This window comes from Parasteatoda tepidariorum, chromosome 4, assembly GCF_982258835.1.
Source record: "Parasteatoda tepidariorum strain Cologne lab strain chromosome 4, Ptep-v5.0, whole genome shotgun sequence".
NCBI lineage: Eukaryota > Metazoa > Arthropoda > Arachnida > Araneae > Theridiidae > Parasteatoda > Parasteatoda tepidariorum.
The window spans coordinates 54,172,386-54,200,330 of NC_141758.1; the positions used below are offsets into that span (position 1 = coordinate 54,172,386).

Below are 27,945 nucleotides of genomic sequence, written 5' to 3' on the forward strand. Positions count from 1 at the left end.
GAAGAAAATTCCACAGAAATAGCAACCTTAACCAGCGATGCGGCTCGCTAGCAATTAAACCATCTGTCATTCTAGAGTAGATAGAGAAGTTTCGGGTTCGACCACTGGAAGACAATAGTTGATTCTTACTATTTATAATCATAGAAGAAATGGGTGACTCAAAAACAGACGATTCAAAAGCGACAGAAAACAACACAACCGAAAATGCTGAAGAATCGTCTGCTCCACCACCTAAGGAGATGCGGGCCATCGTGCTGTCGGGATTCGGAGGCTTAAAAGCGGTCAAAGTCATGAAAAAGCCGGAGCCGTCACCGGCCGAGGGTGAAGTGTTGATTAGAGTAAAAGCATGGTATGTCAATCTGTTTCAGGTGTCACATTTTAGTCATGAGGCACTTGAACATAAATCAGTGCATAAAATTCTTTTATTTATGATTAAAGAAACGATTACCAGTTTTCATTGTCACGGTTTGAACCAGACCATCTGTTAGGTTAACTTCTGACATTTTGAGACCATATGTTAATGTCATGTGTCAGCATTTCCAAGATTTTATTAAATTTAAATACTTTTTTTTTCATTCATATTTGTTGATCAATATTAAACTGTATTTCGTCACGAAATTAATAAATTTTTTTTCTCATGGATAATTAAATTTTTGAATGAAAATTTTTTATAAGAGAAATGTCTAGAATTTTTAATTGTGAAAGATTCTCGTCTCATAAATTTATTATATTTCGATATATATATCCTGAAAGATGTCAAATGGTAACCACATTATTTTTTTTTTCACATATAAAATTTTGTCCTTAGTTCTTAAGCGAGGGTCACAAACATGAATGGATTATGTCTAGTTAGACATTATAAAACACACAGAGTTTCTAACTTAATGCCGATACCAAGTCCTTAACACCTTTTTCATTATAACATATTTTCAGGAATGGTTATTAAGAAAATAAATAAATCCTGAAGTCCCTATGTTAACTTTTTATTATTAACAAGTAAGCCGCTCTCATTTATAACTATCCAAAGGTAATTTTATGCATATATTTACTATATAAGTTTCAACGCCTTTTTTGTATCTGAAATATGTATAACTGGGATTTTTATAACTATTCATTAATCTAATTACAATAATTGCTTATTAACTAATTAATTTAATATTTGTTTTATGGTTTTTATTCGTGAAAATTATTAGTATAAAAAACTTTCTTCATTTTAAGAGTGACTACTAAAAGATTTTCTTTCGATGAAAGTTGCAACGACTTATTTTTTATTTTGCTTGAAAAACATATTGTTCGATTTTCAAAGAATCGGTTAATAATCTGCTTAATCTTATTTATTAGTAACTAATTAATTTAATATTTGTTTTAGAAAAATATTTATAAACAAATTGTTTTAGTGGGTAAAACAAATTAGTTTAATTTTCATTGTAAACAGAAATAGGATTTAAATTGAGAAGAAAAAAAACAATTTACAAGTTTTTGAACTATCTTCATGCTCTCTCTTTTCATTATATTTTTGTAGATTTTTTTTAAACTAGTTGTTGACGTAACATACATGCAAATCTTTCTATATTTAATATATTAAATCCCCCGAATCTTTTCAGCTTTACAAGAAGCATAATTGTTTTTTTTTATTAAAAAATAATTAATTAATCAATCTTGAAAATCTTTGCTTACACTATTTCAATATCAATAAATTTCGATCAATTTCGCAATGGTCAATTTTTTAAAAAAAATATTATTAGGCCAAAAAATAACCGAAATCCTATGGCTAAATGACTAATAATAAAAATTTTGTGTTAGAGTAATAATTGATAATAAATAAATTTTTTAATGTACACGGAGAAAAAAAATGGTGAAATTACTGCACTGTATTTAATTTTTAGTAAAGAAAATTATAATACTGGTTAATAAAACAAAAAGATAGAGTTTTTAAATCATTTATTTGGCAATTTTTCCATTCATCTGGCAACGGTTTGTCGGAAAATCTGATTTTTAAAAGTATAGTTCTCAATGCCACATTTTTAGTAAAACGTACAAAATTAAAAACTAAAATTAACCGGATAAATAATTTTTATACCATACTCTAAGATATCGTGATAAAATTATCAAATTTTGCCATTTTTCTCACATTTTATTACATATTATAAAGCTATATTTTATTGTTAATTTCAACAATATCATTACCAAAGCGCTTCAGTCAAAATTACCTAGCTTTTTGGTATTCCCAAAAAATATGGAACACAGGAAATTCTACCATATTCCGGTAGTTTTGGCCATAATTTTTTTCTCTGTGTGGTCTGTAATTAAACTTTTTTTTTTCAAAAGAAGAAACTGATGTCAAACTCAGAGCAATTTTGACAAAATTACACGTTTTTTAAATTTATATGATTTAATGTTTATTATAATTCACTTCCGGCAATAAAAAAACAGGGCAAAACAATGTTTTATTTTATTATTTAAATGTTTCAATTACCTTTATTCCAATTTTGTTTAATTTTCGTCTAACGCTTTTTAGACCTGTTAATAATGCACAGAAATTAATATTTGTATATTGAGAATTTTATTACATTTGTATAATTAGAATTTGTATTTGATTAATTTTAATTTATTAAGCAAGAGAATAGATTTTCTTCATAAATATTATTAGCTAAATTCGATGCATAATTTAGAAATTATTGTATGTTCATTGATATCAATCATTCAGTTAATAGAGAGAATGCTTAAATGTTTTGGAAAAGTTTTATTATTTATATATATTAGAAATTATTTTTAGCTATTATTGAAGTAAGTGTTTAAAGCCACTAAAACCAAAGTCATTTAAAAATTGAAAATGTACTTGTAATATTTACATTTTTTTATTAGTTGTAAAAAATGTGCGAAACAAATGAATATATTTTTAATTTAATTTCTTTTATCATAAATTTATTCACAGTATTTTATTAAATATGGTATTAAGTAATTGCATCTGAATTAGTAGACGTTTAAAATTCAAGGTATCCGCCAAGTGTCGATAACTTTTTTCAAAATATTAACATCAAATTTTGAAATTATGAAACTTATACTTAGCGAAAAAATACCGTTTTTTCTTTAAATAACTATGTTTAGGTGAAAATAAGACATTTTCTGCATATCTCTAAACACTGCAAAAAATGTCTCTTTAAAAAAAAAAAATTTAAAAAGTATAAGTATCAAATTTTGAAATTATAAAACTTATACTTATAAAAGTAGTGAAAAAATACTCTTTTTTTTCTTTAAATAACCATGTTCAGGTGGAAATAAGGCATTTTTCTGCATATCTCTAAACACTGCATGAAAATTTCTATAACCCAAAATAAAAATCCTTTGAGGTTTTTAATTAAAAGGCTATCAACTTTGTTTTGAACTATTAACTTAATTATCTTAAAAGCAAGCGCATAGACTACTGAGTTGAGGATCAATGTATTTAAGAAAGCACATTTTTAAGAACTTCCGCAATTGTATTTTCGAAAAAACATGCATAAAAATTGAAATTAAACTTTTTTCTCTTAATCTGTAGTTCAAAATATGTCCGCTATTATCATAAACGCCTATGAAAAATTGCAGACAATTAATTTAAAAATAATATGAGATAACGTGTTTAAGGTGGGGTAAAATGTGAAACAAAATCTAATTTTGAGATAAAAGCATTTAGAGTATTAAACTGATTATTAGTCTCTCCACTGTTATCACCTTACACAAAAACTGCTATAACTTTGCAAATATTTGGAGTACAAACAAAAGTAAAGTATTTTCAAAAAGCTAAGAGTACAGAGATTCTAAATTTATAATAAACTCAATTTCTTATATTTTGTTCAAAATCATGTTTTTGCACTAGCACTTTAATTGAGTAAATAATTTTTTTTTTGCATTACATGAGAAGGTACTTAAACTAAATGTTCTGTTCATTAGTTGCTTAATTTCTCCAGAGTAGAAGCGTTTGTGCTTTGAAGAGCAACTTCTAATGCGTTTATGAGTTTTCTGAGAAGACGTAAGGAAGTTATTAATGTGAAATAATATAAATAATTCTCGAAACGTTTATTGTATAATGATTAGGATAATATTTTAATGAACTGATAAAACTTTTTATGGAGAATTTAATGTTTTCTTAGAGTACAAAAATAATAACTGAAAATAAGTTTCTAAAATATGTAGATGAAATGGCAAATTCTTATTTACAAAACAATTTAAATATTGTCATGTCTGTATGCTTTTGACTTCATTGGAAGTCTACTTGAATTACTTCACTGCATTACAAATATTGGTTAAGAGGATTTAAAGATCAGTTAGACTTAGTTTTAAACCGTTTTCAAGCTGATAAATGATAAAATTAAAAATAAATTTTCGTAATATGAAATTAAAATTGTCTTAGATTATTGAACTGCACGATTAGGACAACGTAATATCAGCTGGTCTAGAACTATAACAGCTTTCATTTCAACCAAGACATGGGAATTTACTGATTACTTTTAGTACACTCAAATTCGATCAAAATATGATGAATATATGTTAAAATTGCGAAGTTTTGAAACTTGTGTTTGAATACTCATATGACGTCTGGCGGTGAAAAACAAAAACTTCCCAAATAATACGAGGACGCACTTTTCCCTTTAAAACTATAGTTTTGAGGTACTTAATTAATGAAATTTTAATGCTTTTAGTTTTCGTGCAATTATTAACTAAAAAAAAGATATATTTCTAGTAATTAAAATAAAATTGTTCACATTCTCTGCAGAACACTACCACTTCTCCCCCCCCCCCCTCCCTTATACATTTTGGGTACTTTCCAACTAATATTTTTATACACTTTCTTTTTCAATTTTTTAGCAATTGAATATTTTTAAGCAATACATTATTTATTATAAAATAATTTTGATTTTTGAACATACGAGGAAAATAACAAGTTAAAATGTGTTTTACTAAGATCAACTTTGACTTAGCCACTTATATTAAGCAAACAATTTAAATTAAATTTATATTATTTTATTAAATTTAAATTAATTTATTTAAATGCTGATATTTCTTGAACTCTATTTTTAAAGGTGATCAATTTGAATGAATTTAATATCGAGATAATTATATTAGATAGTCATCATAATTATAGGTGGTAGTAATAGATATAATAGGTACTATATGTTTACAAGTCTTCTAAAATTTGTCTCGGCCGAAATTCTATTCAGGCTGCATGCCTCGATTGATTATTGTCTCGAACTCTATCTTTAGAAATAAAAAATTTAAATAAATTTATTATCGAGTTAATAATAATGTATAAAGTCCTCTAAAACTTGTCTCGGTCAAAATTTTATTCAGGTTGTATTAAAGACTATTATTATGAACTCTAACAATTGAATAAACAATTTGAATAAATTTATTATCAGGGTGAGAGAGAGAGAGAGAGAGAGAAATTTTTACTTCATACACATCATCTTTTAATTGACACATTGAACAACCAGAACTCTCAACTCTCTCGAGCAGCTAATTAGAAGTTATACAACTCTGCTCATCCCCATTTGACTCACATGATGAAAAACTCTAAAACTGTACATCCCTCACACTAGATGGCATAACTAGATCAACTAAATCCTACCCAACGAGATTTAAAATCAGTAAACGTCTTCCATTCCTTAAATTGTGATTTCTACAGTTAAATCATAGCTGTAGTTGATAATATTTACATGCGTAATAAAACATAAATTATTATTTTCACTAAAAAAACTCTTTATAACTATTAGAGTTCATATTAAAAAATATCCTATTACTATTATTTAAATTAGTTAACTTTTCAGGGTTTCAAGTTCAACTGTCTTTGATAATTCAATGTTCTTTTTTAAACGTTATATTTACTACCATAAATAATCAAAATTTTGAAATTCTTTCATAGCGGCGGGTTGGGAAATTTTTTTATAATTAATTAAAACTGCGTCTGCCAACTCATGAGTTAATCATTTTGGGTTAATAACATTTTAAAGGGACTAAACATCTCCTCTTCTAATCTAATTTTCCTAACAAATATAGAATCCTCAGTCGTAAATGTAATAAATCAATGTTTATTAATTTTTAACAATCTATAATTAAATGCACTTGGTCTACTTCTTATTAAATAATTTTTAAAATATTTCGGTTTTAACTTTCAACACACTAAGGTTAGACAGACCCAACTGCAATCATTTTGTATTAGTTATTAAATTTTATAAAAAAATTTTATAAAAAAATATTATAATAAACTAGCTTTTCGTACTCAGGCTATTATTTATCTGAAAAGGAGTCGAAAATAATTCATGCAGGTTAAAAGTAGTAATGATTCTGGATAGATTGTTTAGAAAAAGAGACAAAACACTTAAATAATCGTAAAACTAATCTCTCATATTTAAATTGATCTCTTATAAAAATTACCAACTTATGGTCGAGTTATAGATATTTTAGTGTCTAATAAAAACATTTCGTATTACCAAAAATACCATGATGCTCATTAAATGCAAGAAAATATTGCTAAAATTGATGACTATATTATTTCTGGTCGAGCAGTGAGTGAAACTTATTTTAATTGTAGACAATCTTCTTTATAGCCATCCCCGTTAAGAAGCATTAAATATCTTTATTTAGAAAACAAACTCATAAAAGTCTGTTTGAGTCATTTAAGGTTGTTTTTCGCTTACAATGTTTAAGTACATTAAAGTTCCAAAGCGATGAATGAGTTTAAGGAAATATTTACTAATTCGACACTTAAAAAACGATAAAAAAAAAATTGGAATGTTCGTCATGCATTGTAAAATTTTTTAAATTCTAGCAATGTACTAGCGTAATGTACAAGTGTAACAGAGTTGCATTCATTTTAAGTTTAAGCTTATATTTTAAATTTAACTAGGAGGCTCCGCCCCTTGCTCGCTAACGCTCGCCGACCCCCGAGAATTGCTACGCAATCCTATGTGGTTCACGCCGTGAACCATGGCTCGCTGCGCTCGCTCGCCAATGAACACAATGTTCTAGCACAAAGACATAATATATTATCATCAAAGATATAGTATTTTATCATCAACGACATAGTATTGTACTTATGTAGAAGAATTCTACCAATGTTCTTATTGGCTTTTAAAAAAGTATATGAGCTATTTAGATTGTACATGGTGAAAAAATCAAAACATTAGCTAAATAAGAAACATATTAGCAAAATAAATTATCAAATATTGCTTCACTAATATTCTGCATTTTAAAGCGTGAAAATTTAATGCATAAATAAACGCGAAATATAAAAAAAATTCAATGCATTCTATACAAACACTTAAACTTTTTTGGACGTTTAGGTAGCTCCCAGTAGAAAAATATCAATTCAACAGCGGCCTTTTAAAGCATTCTCACTTCAATTAATTAATTAATTCCTAATTGAGTTTAAATTAAATATTGTCATGTTTTTAGTGCATGAATCTGAATTGGACAACCTGATAATGCTCACTCTGGTTATTGTTATCTGGTTGCTCACTACGTGCTCTTGCGCGCCGAATCCAATCAATTAAAAATGAAAACTGTTGCCAGCGCGAGAAAAGAAATATCATCTGTTTTATTGATACATACATACGTACGTATTAGCGTTTTATATAATATAGATTATGTATGTATTAAGAAAAGCGTGGTTCTTATCCGTTCTTACTTAAAGTAATTTTAGCATGGAGAAATTTTTTTAAAATTATTTTTTCTTGAGGGGTGTGTGTGAATTTTATGATTTTTTTTACCTATTATTAATTTATTTTTTATTTCTTCCAAAAGTTACCGAATTCCATTTCCTAGTTTTTCTATTATTTTTCATGCATAAAGCAGAAAAATCTTCTTAAGCCACAAAATTTTTAAAAAAAATTTATAAACTATTTTTGTCATTGTCTAACTATTATATAAAATTTTTTTAAATTTAATTAACAGAAAATTTGCTTTGCATAGTTATTTTAAACACTTAACTAAAGCACTAAAATAATTAAAAATAATAATATATTATTTCATATTTATTTGTTTTGTAACCAAGTTAAAAGTTAGATTGAAAAAAAAAATGTTTTTTAAAGAAACATTAAAAAAAAAATTTCTCATTTTTTTCACGGATTCAAATTTTCGACTTTTCAAAATTTGATCAAAAAAATGAATAAATAAATAAATAAATAAAATAAATAAGTAAATAAAATAAATAATTAAAATAAATAAATAAATAAAATAAATAAGTAAATAAAATAAATAATTAAAATAAATAAATGAATAAAATAAATAAGTAAAAATTATCACTTACTTAAAATAAAGAAAATTATTTTTATAAACTGCTTGCGGGAAATATTTGATTTTCGCAATGAGTTCATAAAGATTACAGAATGCTCAATAAATAAAACATTAAGGAGTGTAAACTTTCAACACATGTAAAAATTAAATGATAGTTTATTTTATTTTATAACCGTCGTTAAACAGCCGTCTCAATTTTTGGTGCTCGTCTACCAATGGTCAACTCCATAAACTTATAATTTTGAACCCAATCCAGATGACAAGGGAACTCTTGGATCAAGTATTGGAAGAATTTTGCCTTCGTGGAGGACATTTTGATGGAACTAACCCGCATTTGCGTCACATGGAGAGGAAAACCACAAAAACCTCCCATGGTTAGCCTTACGGCAAGAGGAATCCGTCTACACCAAGGATATTTTCGTCAGCACTGTGATCGGTGCGGAATTCGAATCGACCAGAAATAGCTGGGATTTGAAATCTGTTCACCTGATTGCAAGGCGAGTGCTCTAGCCCCTGAGCCACCAAGGCAATTAAACGACATAGTCAAGAATACGGCTGAGACTTATATTTTAAAAGTTTTTACGCAAATTTCGTATCTATTGAACAAAGATTATGTTTGTTTTATCAGCTAAGTAGTGACTTAATCTTACTAATTAATGTATCAAAATAGGAGCTTCAATGACTTTCCATAATGTTGCTAGTTCTTAAGTGACCTCAACCATCGCCATCTTAGATTTTAGGTTGAGTTTTTGATTTTCGTTTTCTTGATTTTTTTTTTTTTTTTGTGCTCAACAAACTTTTGATGATAGATTATTATTCGATGATAGATTATTCATACATTTCAAAAGAGGTGGAAAATCAAGGAGTCGCTTTATTAGATTCGAAAAAATAACGCTTTTTAATTTTTAAAACTTCTATGAAATTTCCTTCAAAATTATAAAATCAATGAAAATATGCGATTTGTAGTTTTGATTCTGAAATTTAGAACTACAGATTTATCAGTTTTCAAATTTTAAAACTTTAATTAATCAGTTTAAACTGATGAAAACCGATTTGGATGCTATTAAAAAATTCTTATAACCTAAATTGCTCTAAAACAAAGATATTAATCAAAAATTTGAAAGCAGACAAATATATACCATTCAACTGCCTTTCAAAAGCTTCTAATTGCAGAACTGTATTGGTAGGATGTTGTCGAATAAAATTAAAACAGATTCTAATATACCGCACACTTTAGCGACCTTATGTTTTACATGTATTGAATGACATAACCAAATAGAGTAAAAATCCACCAACAGTTAATTTGTGAAAATTAAATAAAGAGATTTTGAATTTCGCCTCCCCGTCTTCACCCTTTTGACAGTTGAGTTCAATAGAGAGGAGAAAGACCTCTTATAGTATTGCAATAAACTTTAATATGATTTTATAATTATTTTAAAAAATAATTAACCTCTTAACTGGTTTACTCTTACAACGAACATGCTATCCTAAGTCAGTCTCAACCAGTTTACCCGTACAATGTGAAAAATTCTGATTAATTTACCGACATTTTGGGTGGATCATCAGTAAAATCCATTTACCTATAAATCCATTTTTACCTTCAAAGATTATGCCGTAAGTTTCACAGTAATATTTATTTAATTAGAATGATTTTACAGTAATTATTACTGTAAAAATTATTGTATATTAGATCCTTTTTTGTTTCGTAACATGGTTATATGGTTTATTAGAATTTTAACGATTCAACAGTTTTTTCAAGGCTCATGAACGAATTATATTTAAATGTATTGAAAATTGCGTCAAGTGTCAAGTAATTTTTGTTTTCATTTTAGTGGTTTGAATTTCTTGGACCTGATGGCTCGACAGGGGGCAATCGATAATCCCCCGAAAACTCCATGCGTGATGGGGTTTGAATGCGCTGGAACTGTCGAAGCTATTGGAGAAGGTGTCACAGAATTTAAGGTAATATTTTGATACCTAACTTTACAATACATTGCCGAACGATCAAAACAAATTTATAAAATTATAAAAACAAATTGTTTTGTAAAGAGTTTGTTTTTCCTTATAGTTTTTAGTTTTTTATAAAAAATTAAGCTGTTCCTTAATACGAAATGTAGAAAAGCTTTGCATTTTTTGAAACGATTTTTCCTCATTCTGAAATGACAGTATTGTAATATCTCTCTTAATTCGTTGTTAAATAACCCAAAGCATTGTGTGAAAGAATGCTTTATTATAAGTTAACACCAAATCGAGGGTTCATATATACTTTAAAGGGTGTAGTTTAATCTAACAACAATGTAAGATGATATTACACCAAGATAACGCTCAACGTTGTTTACACCATTCGAGAACAGTTTTCGCTTCCCAAACACGCCAATAGTGGCATTTTTTTTGTAAAAAGTTTACTATTGAATAAGGAATAGCGTGAGTTTGTTGTTTTGCCATTGATATACATCTATCGAAACAGAAGTTCCCCGTAATTAAATGCAAGTATGTTTTTAGTTGTTGTTATAAGGATAATTATATTTTAAATGTATGAATTAATTAAATAGTTTTATAATATTTTATTTTTCAAGCCTGATTCAAATTCCTCTTAATTTTATTATCTGCGTGCTACGCTTATAATTGATTTACAAACTGATTATATTTTAAGAATAAGTGCGTGTATGTTTCCTAAACTAACTGTTCTTACTTTAAATTGTTTCTTAAAAATAGCTTTACTGATTCGTACGTGTATCAAATCTTATTGTTTTTATAAATGGCAATTTTACGGAATGTCAAGATGATGGCAGCTACTTTTTACCAGCTTGAATAAGTGAAAGATTTTGGTGTTTGACTACACCAGAAGCTATTTTTGGTTCTGTGTGTAGTGTGAACATTTATCTGTAGTATTTTTCTACACCACTTTGTGTAAAGTAGTTGCCTTAATTTTGGTGCTGAGAGACACTAACATGTTTTACAGTTTATGAACAAGTCACAAAATACTTTGTAAAAATTTTTAAATTATGTTTTTATTTGTTTGTATGCTTCTTTAGCCAACAGTAAAAATGTTAAAATTGAAACCTTAGGAACGATAACGAAAATATACCTTAAATTATTAGTCCATAAAATTGCATTCTTTTTATTGCTTCCTAGTTTTTTATAGTAATTTCTATTTCATAAGGATATCGAGACATTTTCTTACAAAAAAAGAATTATTCTATCGGATTTGTTTTCCTTTTTACGTATAGAAAAAAATTATCATAGTCATAATTTAAATGTTAGCATTTCATTTTTTTTAATAAAAATTTTTTAGGATATTTAAAAAAAAATTTTTTTCAGATTTTCTCAAATTTTAATGGTTTAATTTCTTGAAATATATAGTTTAGAACTTTTACATTTCACCGATTGACATTCTTTTATTGATGTAGTTGATTTTTGAGAGATTTTATTTCATTAAAAATATTAAAAAATAATGTGGCTCCTTTCAGAATTAAAATATAAAATTTACTTTAATATATTAATTTTTTAAATATTAATTTGTTAGGATATTTTTTTTAATTTTTTTTCTAGACAACTAAAAGTGTGAGATTTTTGTAGCGTTTAATGGTTTAATTTCTTTAAATACATAGTGTAAAAATTTTACATTTCACCGATTAACATTATTTTATTAATTTAGCTGATTTTTATGTGATTTTATTTCGTTAAAAATATTAATAAATTATGTGACTTTTTTTCAGAATTAAATTATAACATTTTCTTCAATATTAAATTGTTCAAGAGCATTTAATATTATATAATACTGTTATTAGTAATAAAAGTTGTGATAAACGTATTAATTAATCGAAAAGAGGAATTAAAATTGTGCTTTGCTTTTTTTACTCTTAGATACATCTAAGTCCCTTTAATAATTTCTGCAAGAAAAAAGTCACAAAAAAGAACTATATTGTTCAGTTTTTTTTTCCTTCTTTGATTTACGAAGATAGTCAGATTATAACTTACAATTTCGACAGTTTACCTCGTTAAGAAAATTTTAAGAGAGAAAAGAGTTGTTTAAACGGATTGCCTTAAAAGCTCTTAAGAATACTGAAACATATTTTCTTTTCAAGTTAGGTTTTTTTTATGCTTTTTAATTCGTTATTTTATTCAAAAATAAGCTAATTTCGAGGAATTTGATTTCGGCAATTTAAAAATACATTATTCGGAATAATTAATTCAATTTTAAAGCATTTTTCATTAAAAAAAATTTTTTTTAATAAAAACTGATGAAATTAAAATATAATTATTTAACACTTGGAAAAGATGGAGAGGTTTACAAGGAAGGTGCAAAAACTGACACTAGCCAATTATGTTGGGTTTTGTTGCGCTTGAATAGTCTTAAAGTAATGATAAGCGAAAAACTTTTTGTGTGCACCTTCATTTCGGTTATATTTGTCATCAATTTTCGAAAAATAATTTTTTTTCACATGGAACAATCGTATTAAAGTGCAGTTGCTGGATACAAATTTACTCAGCAAATACTATCGAAAACTACCTTCGGAACACGGCATACTCGCTCTAAATCTTATTCCACCTCTAAATATTTGTTACTGCCGACCGGCCAGTGTAGGGATCAGGAAACTGGTCTTGAATCAGAAAGGTTCTAGGTTCGAATTCCGGGCAAAGCATGGATGTTCTTCCGTTCTCTGTACTATCTGTCCTCACTGTGGGAGCAACGTTGGCCCACCTAATATGGTCCCCTTGAAAAAGTGGCCAACAAAATCTGCACTTCAGATGCCTTCATGACGAAAGGTTATTCTCCAGGTGGGCATTGGGAGAAAAAAAAATATTTGTTGCTTAGTTATAGATACCCCAATATGCAATTTAAATCTTTTTGTAAAAATATTTTGTTATAAAAACAAATATTTCTAGAACAGAAAAGTAGACCAAACTTCTTCCTTGTATAATTCTGCTATTCGAGTATAATTCTATTATATCTCGTACTATGTATTCTATACATTAGATATTTTATTAATATATAAAAAAAAGAACGAAGAAATATCATGATTCAAAAATGACAATTTAATTAACCTCCGTTATAGTTCATCTTCAAATATTAGCATTCTTCTTTTAACTAACATGTATGTGCTTCTGTTTCATTATAGCATTGGAAATATTGACTCCCACTGATAAATATATCAAAAAAGTTTGTTGCAAATCTTTCTTAGACGTATAGCTGAAAATTATTACCGTGAAAGTTAATTGTTGTTGAACTTAATAAATTTAATAATAAAATATCTCAATAAATGAAAAAGTTTGTAATTGCAATTTATTTTTAAAAAAAATTGGAATGATCGGGCCTTCAGTGCTTGTAGAACTTCAGCTGACAAAAATTATCTTTACAGTAGTATAAATTAAATGAATCATCATTTGACAGTTCATAAATTAATCTATTTGATTGTTTTTTCGATTTATTCATTTATTTTAATTAATTTATTTTTCATTTATTTATATTTTATTCATTTTTTTTGTCGAGGAACAACATATCTATAAAAGGTAAATAATTCTTAGCTGTTATAGAATTTTATAATTTCGGAATAAGCTATAGACTAGGCTTATCTAAGTTGTGATATCTGTTTGAAAGAAAAGAATTTGCATTATTTGCAATAAATGGTAAGTAAAAAACGAAGACATTACAGAATTCAACCTGCAAAGGATTCAATAATTTCAAAATACCATGATAACTTTAGGAGTCCAACTTTTTCATTTTACTGTATAATGATGTCAGAAGTATTTTTAAAATCCGAATTAACCAAGTTTTATTCAATAATACATTATTAGAAAATATCTTTTCTTCAAAATGCTTCAAACCTTCCCTCATTTTCTTTGAATTACAACAGAAACAAAAAAATAAATAAAAGTATAAAAAAATAAGTAAAAATCGGCTATTAAAAGATTTATTTTATATGAGTTAATGAACATAGCAATTAGTCTCAACTCAATCCCTTGTTAGCATTAACCGAATTTTTCTCAATGAAAAGTAAAAAAAAATCGTCAAGAGTCCCTGGTTTAAAAGCAATTAAAAAGAAAATAGTTACATTCATTAGTTTTACATAGTTATTATTTTTTTAAATAGTGAGATAATGTTATTCACATTTGACATTTGCAGAAATATAAAATACGAAGTTAAAATCAGACGCATATTTTCCCAAAAGTTAAAAATAATAGCATCATCATTTAATTGGGATAGATTTAAGACTATCTGAAAATGGATTTTACTGTAAAAGGGATTTTACAGATGATGCAGCCAAAGTGTCGATACTTCATATGGTAATTTGATCCCGAATTTTTTACAGTGTATCTCGGAAAATATTTACCCGATTTTCTATTTTTTTAGAGATCATAAATAAAAAATAATCAAACTTTGAATGAAGTTTTCCCTTTTTTATAACTCTTGATTTTAATGTTTTATAAGCTTCAAAGGTTCTTTTTCAATGGATTTTTAATGCACAATAATCTTTAAAAAAATACAAGTATGATTTTTTGAATAATTGTGAGTGGCGTCCGTTTGAATCCATCTTAAATTTTAACCATATTTTTTATTCTCTATGAAACTTGAAAGTTGGATTATTTAATATAATTATTTAAGGCGTTTCTTAGATATTTCTTTGTTTTTCATTCACAGGTAGGAGATACCGTTGCAGCTTTAACGGAATACAAAGCATGGGCAGAACTTGTGTGTGCTCAGGCAAAATATGTGTACGCTTTGCCTCCAGGTATGGGTGCTCAAGAAGCCGTGTCAATCCTCATGAATTACGTGGTTGCCTATTGTCTAGTATTTGATATTGGAAATTTACAAAAAGGGCAGAAAGTCATAATACACTCAGCAGGCGGGAGTGTGGTAAGTAAAAATTCTTGTAGCTTTCATTTAAAAACAAAAGTAGCTTTGCGTTGTACGTAGCGAAAAGAATTCTAGTAAAATTACTGTGGTGTTTGGTAATAACATTTCTGGTAAAAGAAAGAGGGGGAAAAATAAAACATAATTCTGGTCATAGAAACCAAAATATATGGTACTAAAGCCATTCATTTGGTAATTTTTCCCTTCATATAGTAACTGTTTACTGGAAATTTTGGCTTTTAAAATTATTGTTTTTACCACACATTTAGTAAAAAAAAATACAAAACTGAAAAACAAATTTATAACCGAATAGGTGGTTTTTATGCAGTGCTCTAAAGCATGATGATAAAATTATCAAATTTTATCACATTTTATAAAACCGTATTTTATTAGTAATTTTACCAAAATCATTATCAGAGAGCTTCGGTAAAAATTTCCGAGAATTTTGGTGTTCCCATAGAGCTAGAAACACGGTAAACAGTGTCTTTATTACCCGCGTTACCTTATTCTGGTAGTATTAACCGTAATTTTTCTCAGGGTGTGTGCCAAAATTATGTATAAAAAAATGAGCAAGAGTCATTTCAGATCATGAAAAGAAAAGAAAAATTATTTAAAAAAAAAACACCTCAATAATTGAGATTTGTTAGCAACTGAACCGAAATAACTTAGAATATGCAAAGTTCTTGATGAAGGGACCCATGTTTAAACCTCGAGAATGACTAGTTTATTCGTATTTTGATAAATTTCAACACTGAACTCAATGTTAAAGAAAACTCCTCTTCATCTTAAGCTAACCGTGACAGGCCTTTATGGCTATCTTCACCACGTAACGAAGCTGGTTAATTTTAGTCAAAAATTCCTCCACGGTGGTTAGTTTGACTCAGTGCATGATTCGTTATCTCTTTAGTCTTCTCAGTTGGATACAAAATTACAAGATTCCGATAGGGTTTGACAATTCTTGAATAAAATAAAATGAATTTCGGCTTTGTAAATCAACGAATAAGAAATTATTTATCCTTTTTCCACTTTTATCAAACTCCTTTTCTGTATTTAGTACAGATACTTCGTTTCAGTCAATCACGTTTCATCAATATTTCGTGCCCAATACCTACGAGTTTATCTCTTATTTTTCCTTTATGCTTAGTTAATAATTTTAAACGTGATGAAAAGTTTCAGTTTTTTCCTACATATCTGAAACAATAGGACTGATATAAACACTTTGCATAAACCCATTGAGTTGGAGAAAATTAATTTCAAAAAATAATATTTAGCTGTTAATAAAACATGTTCGTAAACATTCCATTTTATTTAAAAACTCGTTTATGTTAAGAACGTTACTAATTGTATAAAGACTTATAAATTTACACCATTAATTCAGTGATTTCAAAAGACCTGGCCCATAAGAAGAGTTTCATGGCTTTTCTCACATATCTTAATTTCTCACAAAATGTCTTTTGAATCGAAAGCTATCTGCGATATTCGACTGATGATTTCGTATTTTCTTAATTGAATTCAAGTATGCAACATTACTGGTATAGCCGATCGGCCGCTGTAGGGGTTAGGGAACTAGCCTTCATCAGAAAGGTTCTGGGTCAGAATCCCGGGCAAGGCATGGATGCTCCTTCCTTCTCTGTATTATCTGTCCTTACTGTGGGAGCAGCGTTGGCCCACCTGACATGGTGCCCCTGAAAGAGTGGCCAACAAATCTGCTCTTCAGATGCCTGTATTACGAAAGGTCATTCTCCAGGTGGGCATTAGAAAAAATATATATATTCTTAAGAAATGTGTTTGGTGGGATGCTCTCGAGCAAATGTTCCTATTAATGATTCTTGATACAGCGAGTGAATAAAGAAAAGAAAGGGCATTAAAAAAACATTACTGGAATAACAGATTTAAATCATAAATATATATTTTTTTGCTTGTCGAAATACATGTCGTAACTCGATTAACAGCTCGATCATCTAGTAAGCTTTGCTAAATATTCTTAATCTCTTTTCCTTTAAGGGTCTCGCTGTTGCGAATCTTTGCAAATCTGTATCTGATGTGACTCTCATCGGAACAGCCTCCAAACATAAGCATGAAGCAATAGCAGAATATTTTACTCATTTATTTGATCATAGTCAAGATTATGTGCAAGAAACTAAAAAGTAATTATTTAATTTCTAATTATCTTATTGTATTTATATTGTGTGTAGAACTATTAAGAGAAATACCCTTCAGAGGTGAAACCTTATTAGGGAACTCCTTCCCCTGTTTCAAAATTTGTTCAAAAAAAAAAAATATAATAATAATAAATAAATTAAAATAAGGAGTTTTAATAACTTTTGATTTATTAATCGGATTTTCAATTACTATAAAACTCAATCTCAATGGTTTGAGATCTGAACTTTAAATATGCTGATTAGTGAAGACGTTATTTTAAGTCACGAGATCAGACAGAAACCTTCATTTTCTCTGAATAAATATACTTTTTTTCCGACGGTATAGGATAAAATGAAATTCGGTCGAATTCCGAACACAATTTCATGTAAAAAAGAATCCTTAATAATTCTTTATTATTTATTAATGTATTGTTTAGACGAAAAAATTTTGGATTTTAAGCTATGCAGATATTTCGATCATTTTAAAGTTTGTAATTCTAAATAATAAAATACAAAATTTGAGGGAAATCACTTGAATAGTTCTTGAGAAATAAAAGTTAAAATCCGATCATAAGATCAAAAGTCTTGTTTATTTAAGCCCAAAATTTATCTATTTTAATTATTTCTTTATTGATTTTTGAACACTGTACAAAGTATTCTAAAATTATTCTTACTACTTCAAGATTCTATTTAAACAAACATATAAATCTTGGAATTAACGTTAAACGTTAATTCCACGACATTAAACGTTAATGAAATTCATTTTTACTCAACTATTTGAAAATTAATTAATAAAAAAGTTAAACATTTTTCAATTCAAAGATCAGAATGAAACAATATTTTTACCCTAGATTTGTGTTATTTCTAACAACGAAATGCATTTCTATACGAAAATATTCATCTCTCAGTTATTGCGAATCAAATGATGACAGTTTGCTATATTTTTGATAAGATGTTATTGCCTTTTGTTTTACGATTTCCCATGAACTTCATTAATTTTTGCTAGAACATAAAACAATGTTTCTCTAACATTATTTTCAAATGACAGCATAAAATAAAATAATGCTTGGGTGATTTTTATAAGTGAATTAGATTTGCAAGAATTTGTTAATTTCTGTGTTTTATGATTTCTTATTCGTTTTATTAAGTTTTATCATAAATTAAATCAATGTTTTTCTAACATTCTTATAGGTTGTTGCCAGATGGAGTTGACTTAGTTCTAGACTGTGTTTGCGGTGAAGATGTCAATAAAGGATACAGCCTACTGAAACCATTAGGCCGCTATATTTTATATGGTAAGATCATTTATTATTAGTTTTATTGACTAATTTCACTGTTATACTGAGATTATCATGTGTGTATCTATCTATCTATCTATCTATATATATATATATATATATATATATATATATATATATATATATATATATATATATATATATATATATATATATATATTCTATTTTATTTGTTGTAATTTTTATAACAAAAATTTTTTGAGTGCTCCTCACACTATTGTATTAATATATTTTGCTTTGGCTTTATTGATGCAATATCTCTCTGTTTTGCGGATATAATCGTGTGGGCTGATGAAAAGATTATATCTTTTTTTTTCCGGATTTTTAAATAAAATTTCATCCACTTTTTTTTTTCTTCTTCTAAGTTGTTGTTTGTTATTTTTTTACTTATTATTTCCCCCCCCCTTCTTTTTTTCATATGTCTATAATTTTTCTTTGTTTTATTCTACATTTTGAACATATATATATTTTTAATATTCCTAAATACTTTTTATAAAATCAAATGTTTTCTGATTTTTAACAAACATGAGTTTGAGTCAAAAAAAATTTTTCGATTCAAACCCCTGCGAAATTTTCCTCCACTATAACTGTGATGTCTATCAATGTTTTCAGTGCTTTTTTAATGGTTTGAACTGTATATATATATATATATATATATATATATATATATATATATATATATATATATATATATATATATATATATATGTAGCACGAAAGAAAGATAATCAAAATCTCTCAGCAAGAAATTTAATTACTCAGTTCTTATGTAATAAATAAAAAGTAACGAAAAAGCATCAATAACGCAATACAATCTTATCTTGAAATGGCTCACTTGATCAAAAATACATTAAATTACGAAGCAAAACTAAATTATTGCAATTAGACCTATAATAGCATGCCTTTTTTTTTCACTTTCCTACTGGGTTTGGATTAATTCAGATTCACCACATGTTTAGATAACAATGTTTATCTTACATATAAACGGCGTTGAAAAGTAGACATAATTATGAGTTTACAGTATGTTAGTCTCCGCATCCTTTTGAACCAAACCCAGAAGACAAAGGAACTTCTGCATTAAACATTGGGACAAAATAACCTTCAAGGAGGAATTTTTGATGGGGCTAACCCGTATTTAAATAACATGGAGAGGAAAACCACAAAGACCTCTCACGGTTAGCACGATGACAAGGTGATTGTAACCCATGATTTGCTCGCCACTGAGCACTGTGGTTGGTGCAAGACATCAATTATTCCAGGCATTTTTTCTAGAAAAGTAATTCTTATATTCATTTATAGGGACATCAAGTATTGTATCTGGAGAAACGAAAAGTTTTTTCAGCTTCGCAAAATCAGTAAGTATTTTGATTTCTTTAATAGCATAATTTAATTAGAAAAATGTAATAAAATTTGTATTATAATTATAAATAAGATTTTCTTTTAACATACCTGTTTCATTGTAATATGTTCTATATTCTGTACATGAACTGTCTTTTACTGTTCCACTATTACTGTAAAAAGACCATGCTTTTGCTGCTCATCTTTTACTATAACTACTTCATTTCTAGTGGTGGCAAGTTGATAAAGTGAGTCCAATAAAGCTCTTTGATGAAAACAAAATTCTAGCAGGTTTCCATCTACGCCACTTACTATATCAACAAGGGTGCCATGACTATGTTCGAGATGTGGTCGACAAAGTATTTAAACTTTGGGAAAACCAGAAAATTAAAGTCATAACTGACTCGGGATGGGCCTTTGAAGACGTGAGTAATAAGCACTTTCAAGTTTAATTATTATAATTATTAACTATCATTAACACACTATTATTCCAAGTTAAGGTAATGAGCTTACTTTTTCAATGTATTAAAATAACTAATTCCTTTTAAGGAGACCATTAAATATCACATCTAGGTTTATTAACCATTGACTTTCCAAGTATCTAATGGATTATAAAGAAGATATTATCTTCTTTATATCAAGACAGAAAAAAATTTATTCCACTAAAAGTCAAATTAACTACATTTAGTCTATAAAGAAAATTTTCTATAAAAATTAGTGAGACCAGAATAAATCGCACCTTCTGGACATTCTTCCCCTAAAATAATAAGTTTGAACAGTTATTAATATCTAATTAAATTACTACTCAAGAGTTAATGCTAAAGACTAGTAATAATTAAATAGAACTATTTATCTTTATTTACATACAATTAGTATCGAATAACTGTTAAACATAAATTTAAATTAATTACAAATTAAGTTAATTTATAAAACAACGAAATTATCTTCCCTCTAACAATGAGATTTTTATGCATCTAGATAAAATTGATATTGAAGTCAAATTAAACATTGAAGATAATTAATAAACAATATTCGTAAATTAAACTAAGTTGTCAGAACCAAAACATCTTTTCTCTAAGTGATTAGTAGTTTTATGGGCATAAATTTAAAATACGAAATAAACCTGTTGATTAGTTCTTGAGAGATTTACAAGACAAAAAAATTTTTTTTACATAAATAATTATAAAAACTTAAATTATCAAAGAGAAAATGATGTGAAATAAACTTAATTAATGTTTATTAAGACTTGAAATAAAATGAAAGTTAAGAGTTTTTTCTTGTTTTTTACTTCACTAGGTAGCCGAAGCTATGCAAAAAATGCATGATCGCAAAAATATTGGTAAAATTACTTTGTTGCCTGATAAAGCTCCTAAGCCACAAGTAAGTGAGCTAAAATTTATGTCATTTCTATAAATTATCTCCTGATAATACGACAGGAATGAAGTATGATTTTTTTAGGCAAAAGTCTCTACGAATATATAATCCTTGATATTTTACAGGCAAAAGCATCCTCCAAAGATAAAGAGGGTAAATCTTTCTCGGGCGATAGTACGGATACAGATGCCAAGGATGAACAAACACCGCCTCCTTGTAAGTAATTATGTTTTTTCTAAAGCAATTAAAAATGTTTTCACATTTTTCTTCCAATGTTTAAAAAAATTCACATAGAGAAACTAAACTCTCACATTCTGCATAAAATATGTTAAAAGTATCAATCCGATTTTAAGTAAGTTATAAAATTGTTGTAATTCTATAATATTGCGTAAAAATAATATCATATACTATCCAAGAAGTGTCTGAATGCTTCCAATTTTATTGAAAAATATTTATTCTTATTTATTAAAAAATTACTTTTTTCTGTAAAATAAAGGGAGCAACATTACTTTGTGCAAATAAAGGATTTTGTATGAACACTCAGAATGTTTCCATTATCGTTTTCTATTTTCTACTACAGTTTAAACTTTTTATTTTTAATAAAACATTGAGACTTGAACATTATTTGATAAAAGAAGCACTGATTTACAACAATTTCAAATTAAGTAAAATTTGATGGATAACACTAAGGAGAAAAAAAATTTCCGTTGCATGAGATATTTTGTAACAAATCTTGAATAATTTTACATCGATGATTTCAAATTTGCAATCAGTTTCTCTCCCAAAATATAGATTTTTTTAAATGACACTTTCAATCTATCTTTCGTCGAAAGATAGAAGTTTAAAAACGTTATATATAAAAAGGAGTTACATAAATGGTGCGATAACCTTCTAGGGCAATTAGGGCACTTCATCAGGATTAAAATTGCATAAGATCCCATACGCGTAATGTTTTCCTACGCCGCTAAGTGTTCTTTCCTACTAAGAACTGTTTCTGAACGTCATAATAGGGAAAGCGCCCTTAATGGCGTATGACGACATTTCTGAGCATGAGTTTCTATGCAATCTTAATCATGATAATTTGCCCTAACTCCTTTGAAAATTGGTCGCAACGTTTGCGCCATCTCCTTTCTACTAAAAATAGACTGAAAATGCCGTTTTAAAAATATCTGTAGCCTTAAGAGTAAAAACTAATTTCAGGTTTGAAATCTCCACACCCGAACTAGGAAAGATAAAGTAATTGTAAAGATGGGCCAAAAAATTTGTTCCTTAGGGTAGTTTATATACATTAATGCTATCAGACAGTATGCTATCAGACTTTCTACGGAATTCCTAGTCCAGTACAGTCCTTGTACAACCGTCGTTGAACAGCCGATCCAATTTTGGATTTACGGCTACTAATGTTCAACTCCGTAGCCTTGTAATTTTGAACCAATCCAGAAGACAAGAAAACGCCTGGATCAGTTCCGCCAGAGGTAATGATTTGTTATGGGAACATGGAGGACTTTTTGACTCGACAGATTTAACTTGCATCAGTCACCATTTACTACAAGAGGAGTCTTCGGCCAGTGGGAATCGAACCCACGAACTCTTGGACTTGGGTCCAGTGCCCTACCAACCAGGCTATCCCGGCAAAGTATGAAATTATTAATATTTCATACATTGCCAATGGCGTTTTATGCATTGGCTAGACCAGTACATAATGATTCACATGTTTTCTAGTTCGCTAAGAGAGAATTTGTCATTCAATAGACGGCTTAAGCATTCGTTCGATTATTTCATACTTTCCTAAAAACGCGCCAAGCAATCTATACGATGACTTAACATTAGATAGAATCATAGCATTCCATACGTTAACAGTAACATATATTTCCTTACAAAGTTTTACTCATATATAAGTTTCACATGCAGACTTCTTTTGCGGATGTGGAGGAAAGCATTTTGTGGGCCAAAAACCTTAGATACGAGATACTTTATCATTTACAAGAAACTTAAAACAATAAAAAAATTGATTTAACAGAAATAGCTAAAGTTCTATTGAATACAATCGAAAATAAAGGGGGAAGAACAGTTTCTGTTCTTTTTTAAGAAAAAAGGTGGTCGGATCACCATACGTTGCATTTTAAGGATTAAAAGTACTCAGAATTCAATAATGGGAAAATCGGTTCTCCTTTATAGTTATTACTCAATAAAGATGGGTCATGTGATAGAAGCACATTACTTGACCGCTCGTCCGTCAAAATCAGCTCTCATGAACATAAACTGCTCTTCCCCCTTAGTTAATAATTTTTAAACATATTTTTATATTTCACTTTATGGCGCATTGACATTTCTTTCTACAATTAAAGCTTGAAATATTACTAAACTTATCTAGTTCTTAACTAATGTTTGTGACTAAAGAATTCAATATCTATACAAAATCTGGGAAGGATAAATTGTCAAAAAAAGGTAAATCAATATTCAAACAAGTTTAATCACAGTACAAAATCATTAGCTGCATATTTAATAACTTCCTTTGTAGGAAATTAACAGCCTGACTTTTTTTTTTTCAGGAAAAACTTAACAATGTTTCATTTGTACCATCAATAGTTTCCTCTTTTCATATGCAGAAAATAAAAGGGTTAAGTAAACTTCGTTATGCTTCAACTAATTGGCTTAGCGTTAAATTACTCGGTGTTGTGGTGCTTCCAGTTGCTTGTTAAAATTCTATCCCTTTGTTATTTAGCTCTGTTTGAAATAGTTTAATATCATTACGTATATTACAATGTTCCTTATCGTTTTAGAAAACCTCTCATTTTTCTTGGTAGTGCAATATTTGAAGGTTGTGGCAGAGTTAGAATGCCTTTGATTATTTTTTTTTTTCTCCATAGGTGCCAAACCTTTTTGAAATACAATAATTGTATCATGTCTGTTAAAGTTCCAAATATTAATACCATTTCTCAATAATTATACGTAGCGAAATTAGGTTCTAAAAAAATATGCGATTTCATTCAAATATAAAAAGTTGATTTTTTTTTTGTTCCAATTTTTATTATTCCAAAAATTAAATAAATTGATAAATAAAATAAAATGAAAGATTTCGTTTTAATATTAAAAGTCGCCTGCCGTTTTTTTTTCTTTCTTTTTAAAAAAACAACAACAGAGAAATAGAAAAAAAAATTTAATTAAAATAATAAATTAAATGGACATATATATATATATTTTTACCTCAATTTAAAGCTTAAATTAAAATTAACAAGTAATGAGAGAATATGAAAATCTAGCTAAATAATAATCTAATGGCGTCTTTTTTGATAAATTATAGCAAGTTTTAACCAAATAATTTTTTTAACAATTAGTTTTTAATAATTATTAATAGTTACGAAAGTATGCAAGCGTTTTCTGAAGAAAAATAGATAAATTAATGCTCTTAAATGAAAATATTTATTTATGTGAAATACATTTGGCATCTATACGAATTGTTGAGCACAAATCAATCTAGTCATGTGTAGCTATAGTATTTGTTTATATGTTGTGAAGAAAGTTGCAGCTATATTATGCTTTTTTATTGATATGAACAATATTAATTAAAAAAGCATTAAAAACTCTATTCTTGCCATTGAACTATGAATTTGTTTTATCTTGAAAAATTGTATGATATACAAAATTTGTAACGTTTCTTTTTTAATGCATTGCATCATGCTGTTTTATGCATCCAATTTTTGAAATATTACTTATAATATTTACAACACGTACATGCAATCTTAAAGTTGAAAACAAACTTAAACGTGCGATAAATGAACGAAATATAATGATGAATGGTTAAAGAAATAGTAATAATAACCATTTATATGTTAAAGAACGTGTTTTGTAACTTACGAGCTAGTATTTGCTTATTAATGATATGCAAAACATTTGCAACGGCTCGGTAGTAAATAAGATAAATTAATTGCAGCCTTAAGTGTTGCATGAGTCTACTAAACAATGCACTATAAAAACATAACTAAAATAATATTTCCCTTTTCGTTTGTTTATTCATTTTCATCCATTCAATTATTACGGTAACTCTGAAATACATTTTTCTGATGATCTAAATCTAAAGTATTAATATTTTATATGAACATTGATATTATACAATTAATTTATTAATTAGCTGGTAATATATGTAGAATATATATTACTTCATTTGGAACTTTTTTAAAAAAGAATATATACGTATTTGAATTGTTTCTTGCTGTTTTTTTGAAAAAGAAAGTTCATTTTATTTTTGCTAGAAACCTAACAAATCACATAACAAGATATTCATCTCTAGCAAAAATAAAAACTGCATGAAATATATTCAGAAACTAATCTGAAACCAAATGCATATTTCTTCTTTAAAGACATATAATTTAATTTTTGTGTTACCTAGTTTTTATAAACCCTCAGTTAATACAAAATCAGGAATTGTTTTACATTTTAGGATTTTAGACAATAAGTAATTTTTTTTCCCCACCTCACTCTTATTTTTTATGATTATTTCCTTTCCTACTATATTATATCATAAAGACAAGTTTTGGACAGAAAAGTGGTTTACGAATATTTTATACAAATAAAGTTTAATACGTCAAGTTTCAAAAAGAAAGATGTCTTATAAATTTAAAAGAAAATTCTAAAGAAACCAAAATCAGTAAGAAATAATACCTTATAACTTTTTAACATCGTTTCCAAATTCTTTGTTAGTTGCAGACATCACAAATGTTGTTAAAAGTGATCATCGTATTAACCTATCGAAATTCTAATTATTAGCTATTATTAAAAATTCGAATTATTTTAACCATTTGTTTTCATACCAAACGTTTTACAGATGTTCTTTTAATTATTGCTCAACATTTAAAATAAAATCGTCTGCGTTGAAAATCATTGCCAGATATTTTATCCAAAACAACCTAACAAATATTTAAAAAAAATTGCTTGTATTGTTGCCAACAAGCTTTCCTTTTGATTTTGATAAAAATAACGTTAATAAACACTGGAAAAAAAAGACTGTAATTTAAACCAAGAAAATAAAATCAGGATTAATATTTTTATAAATAATCTTTTAATTGGTACATTTAAGAAGTTTCTAAAAACAAAGATTTTATTTTTTTTATGAAAAACATTTAAGTGCTTAAAAAATAATGCTATTTTATAATGTTGTAAAAATATGGTTATTTAAGGTACTTTTATCGCTTAAAAATTAATCCATAATAAACTGAATGCTTATATAAGGTACTTTTTAAGTATGTTGCTACCTTAAGTTTCAATATAAATCAACTGTTTCCATTTTCTAAAATTTAATTTCTAGGAAAAATATTAATACATAACGTTAGCCAGTACTGTGACAATAAATGACAACAGCCTTATGTGACACACATTGAATACTAAAAACGTCACATAATCTAGTATCTTAATCATTCGGGGACATGAGATTGATTGCTCCATGAATAATCAAGATATAATTCTGAGCACATTACGTTTTCAATATTCGCAGTCATATATATAGCATAGATGAGGAAAATACAGATTTTATTTCTTTACATAAAATGCTTTATTAAAAATGAATATCGAACTATTAACTAATGCTCTCTCTCTTTAAGCGTAGTAAACTTTTTTTGTTAACTGCTTTAAAAAATCTTTGGATCTTATTTGTCTTTTTTAAAGCAATTAATTTAGAAAAAAATAATCGATTTTTTTAAACTGATATTTTTACGAATCAGAAATAATTTTGCTTATTTCTCTAAAATTTCATTTCTTTTTTTTACTTAAGTTATGTGAGCTTTACCCCCTCCCAAAAATGATGGTTTTAACTAACCATTACAGAGCTTGTATATTGCTTAATGTAACTTAGTAATATGAGATTTCTCAACAAGACGTTGCTGCTTAACGAGTTTAGTGCATTTCTGTATTTTATTTTTTACTGTATTCAAAATCGATGTTGAATCAATTGTTTTCAAAATAATTATAATGTTACTATGTTTAAAAAAATACTCTCCAGCACTTAACTTTCCTGGTAAATTTCTATTATAAAACCTTTGTGAAATCCATGTGTATGTGTTTATATTTTAAAACGTGTGTATCGTCCATGTTTATTAAATAGAGTAGTTTATAGCTCTAAGGAACAGTGTGGTTTTTGTGTGAACTTAGCAGGTGTGATTTTACTGCCATAATTATGAAAATAAATTTAATATTTTGAAATTGCTTATACATATAGATATGTCAACAAGTTCAAAAAAAAATAATAATAAATGCTTCAATAAAAAGTATTTATCAATCAAATATATATATATTTGTGATTTTTGAAGTTCTTAGAAATGAATCTATAAGCCAAATATTAGATTATAAAATTTAAATATTGAACTGAGTCCATTTTGTGCAAAAGTATTTATGATTGGAATATTTTTTAAACTGTTTAATTTGTATGGAAATATAATTTTTATACTAAAAGAAAAGTACATATCTAAATTTTTGTGAAAAAAGTTGAAAAGCGTTTATAATATAACACTATTGAATATATAAATTCTTAAAAATAAATTTAGTCGATATTGTTATTAAAAATAGTCAAAGTGTATTTTTGTGATGGTTACTTATTACAATAAATGTTGCAATTTTGTGATGTATTACAATTCATGTGATAAAATAAAAATTATAGAACTAGTGTAAGTTTCAA

General features: G+C 27.4%; 1 protein-coding gene across 1 annotated transcript; it reads left to right on the forward strand.

Annotated features, from left to right (window-relative positions):
* Positions 1–27,933, forward strand: LOC107440354 (putative NADPH-dependent quinone oxidoreductase VAT1L). The gene is made up of 10 exons (XM_087161147.1): positions 1–349; positions 10,104–10,233; positions 14,915–15,130; positions 17,132–17,274; positions 18,460–18,563; positions 19,866–19,921; positions 20,135–20,329; positions 21,201–21,284; positions 21,404–21,494; positions 23,831–27,933. Coding segments are annotated over exons 1-10 (1,221 nt in total). The 5' UTR covers positions 1–149; the 3' UTR covers positions 23,833–27,933.
* Positions 27,934–27,945: the final 12 nt, after the last annotated feature.

What these genes read in the sequence shown, in the direction of transcription:
- LOC107440354 (XM_087161147.1), top strand. Translation starts at nt 150, where the DNA reads ATGGGTGACTCAAAAACAGACGATTCAAAAGCGACAGAAAACAACACA. An exon ending in ACTCAGCAGGCGGGAGTGTG is followed by an intron (nt 15,131 to 17,131) that starts GTAAGTAAAAAT and finishes TTTTCCTTTAAG; the next exon opens with GGTCTCGCTGTTGCGAATCT. An exon ending in CGGGATGGGCCTTTGAAGAC is followed by an intron (nt 20,330 to 21,200) that starts GTGAGTAATAAG and finishes TTACTTCACTAG; the next exon opens with GTAGCCGAAGCTATGCAAAA.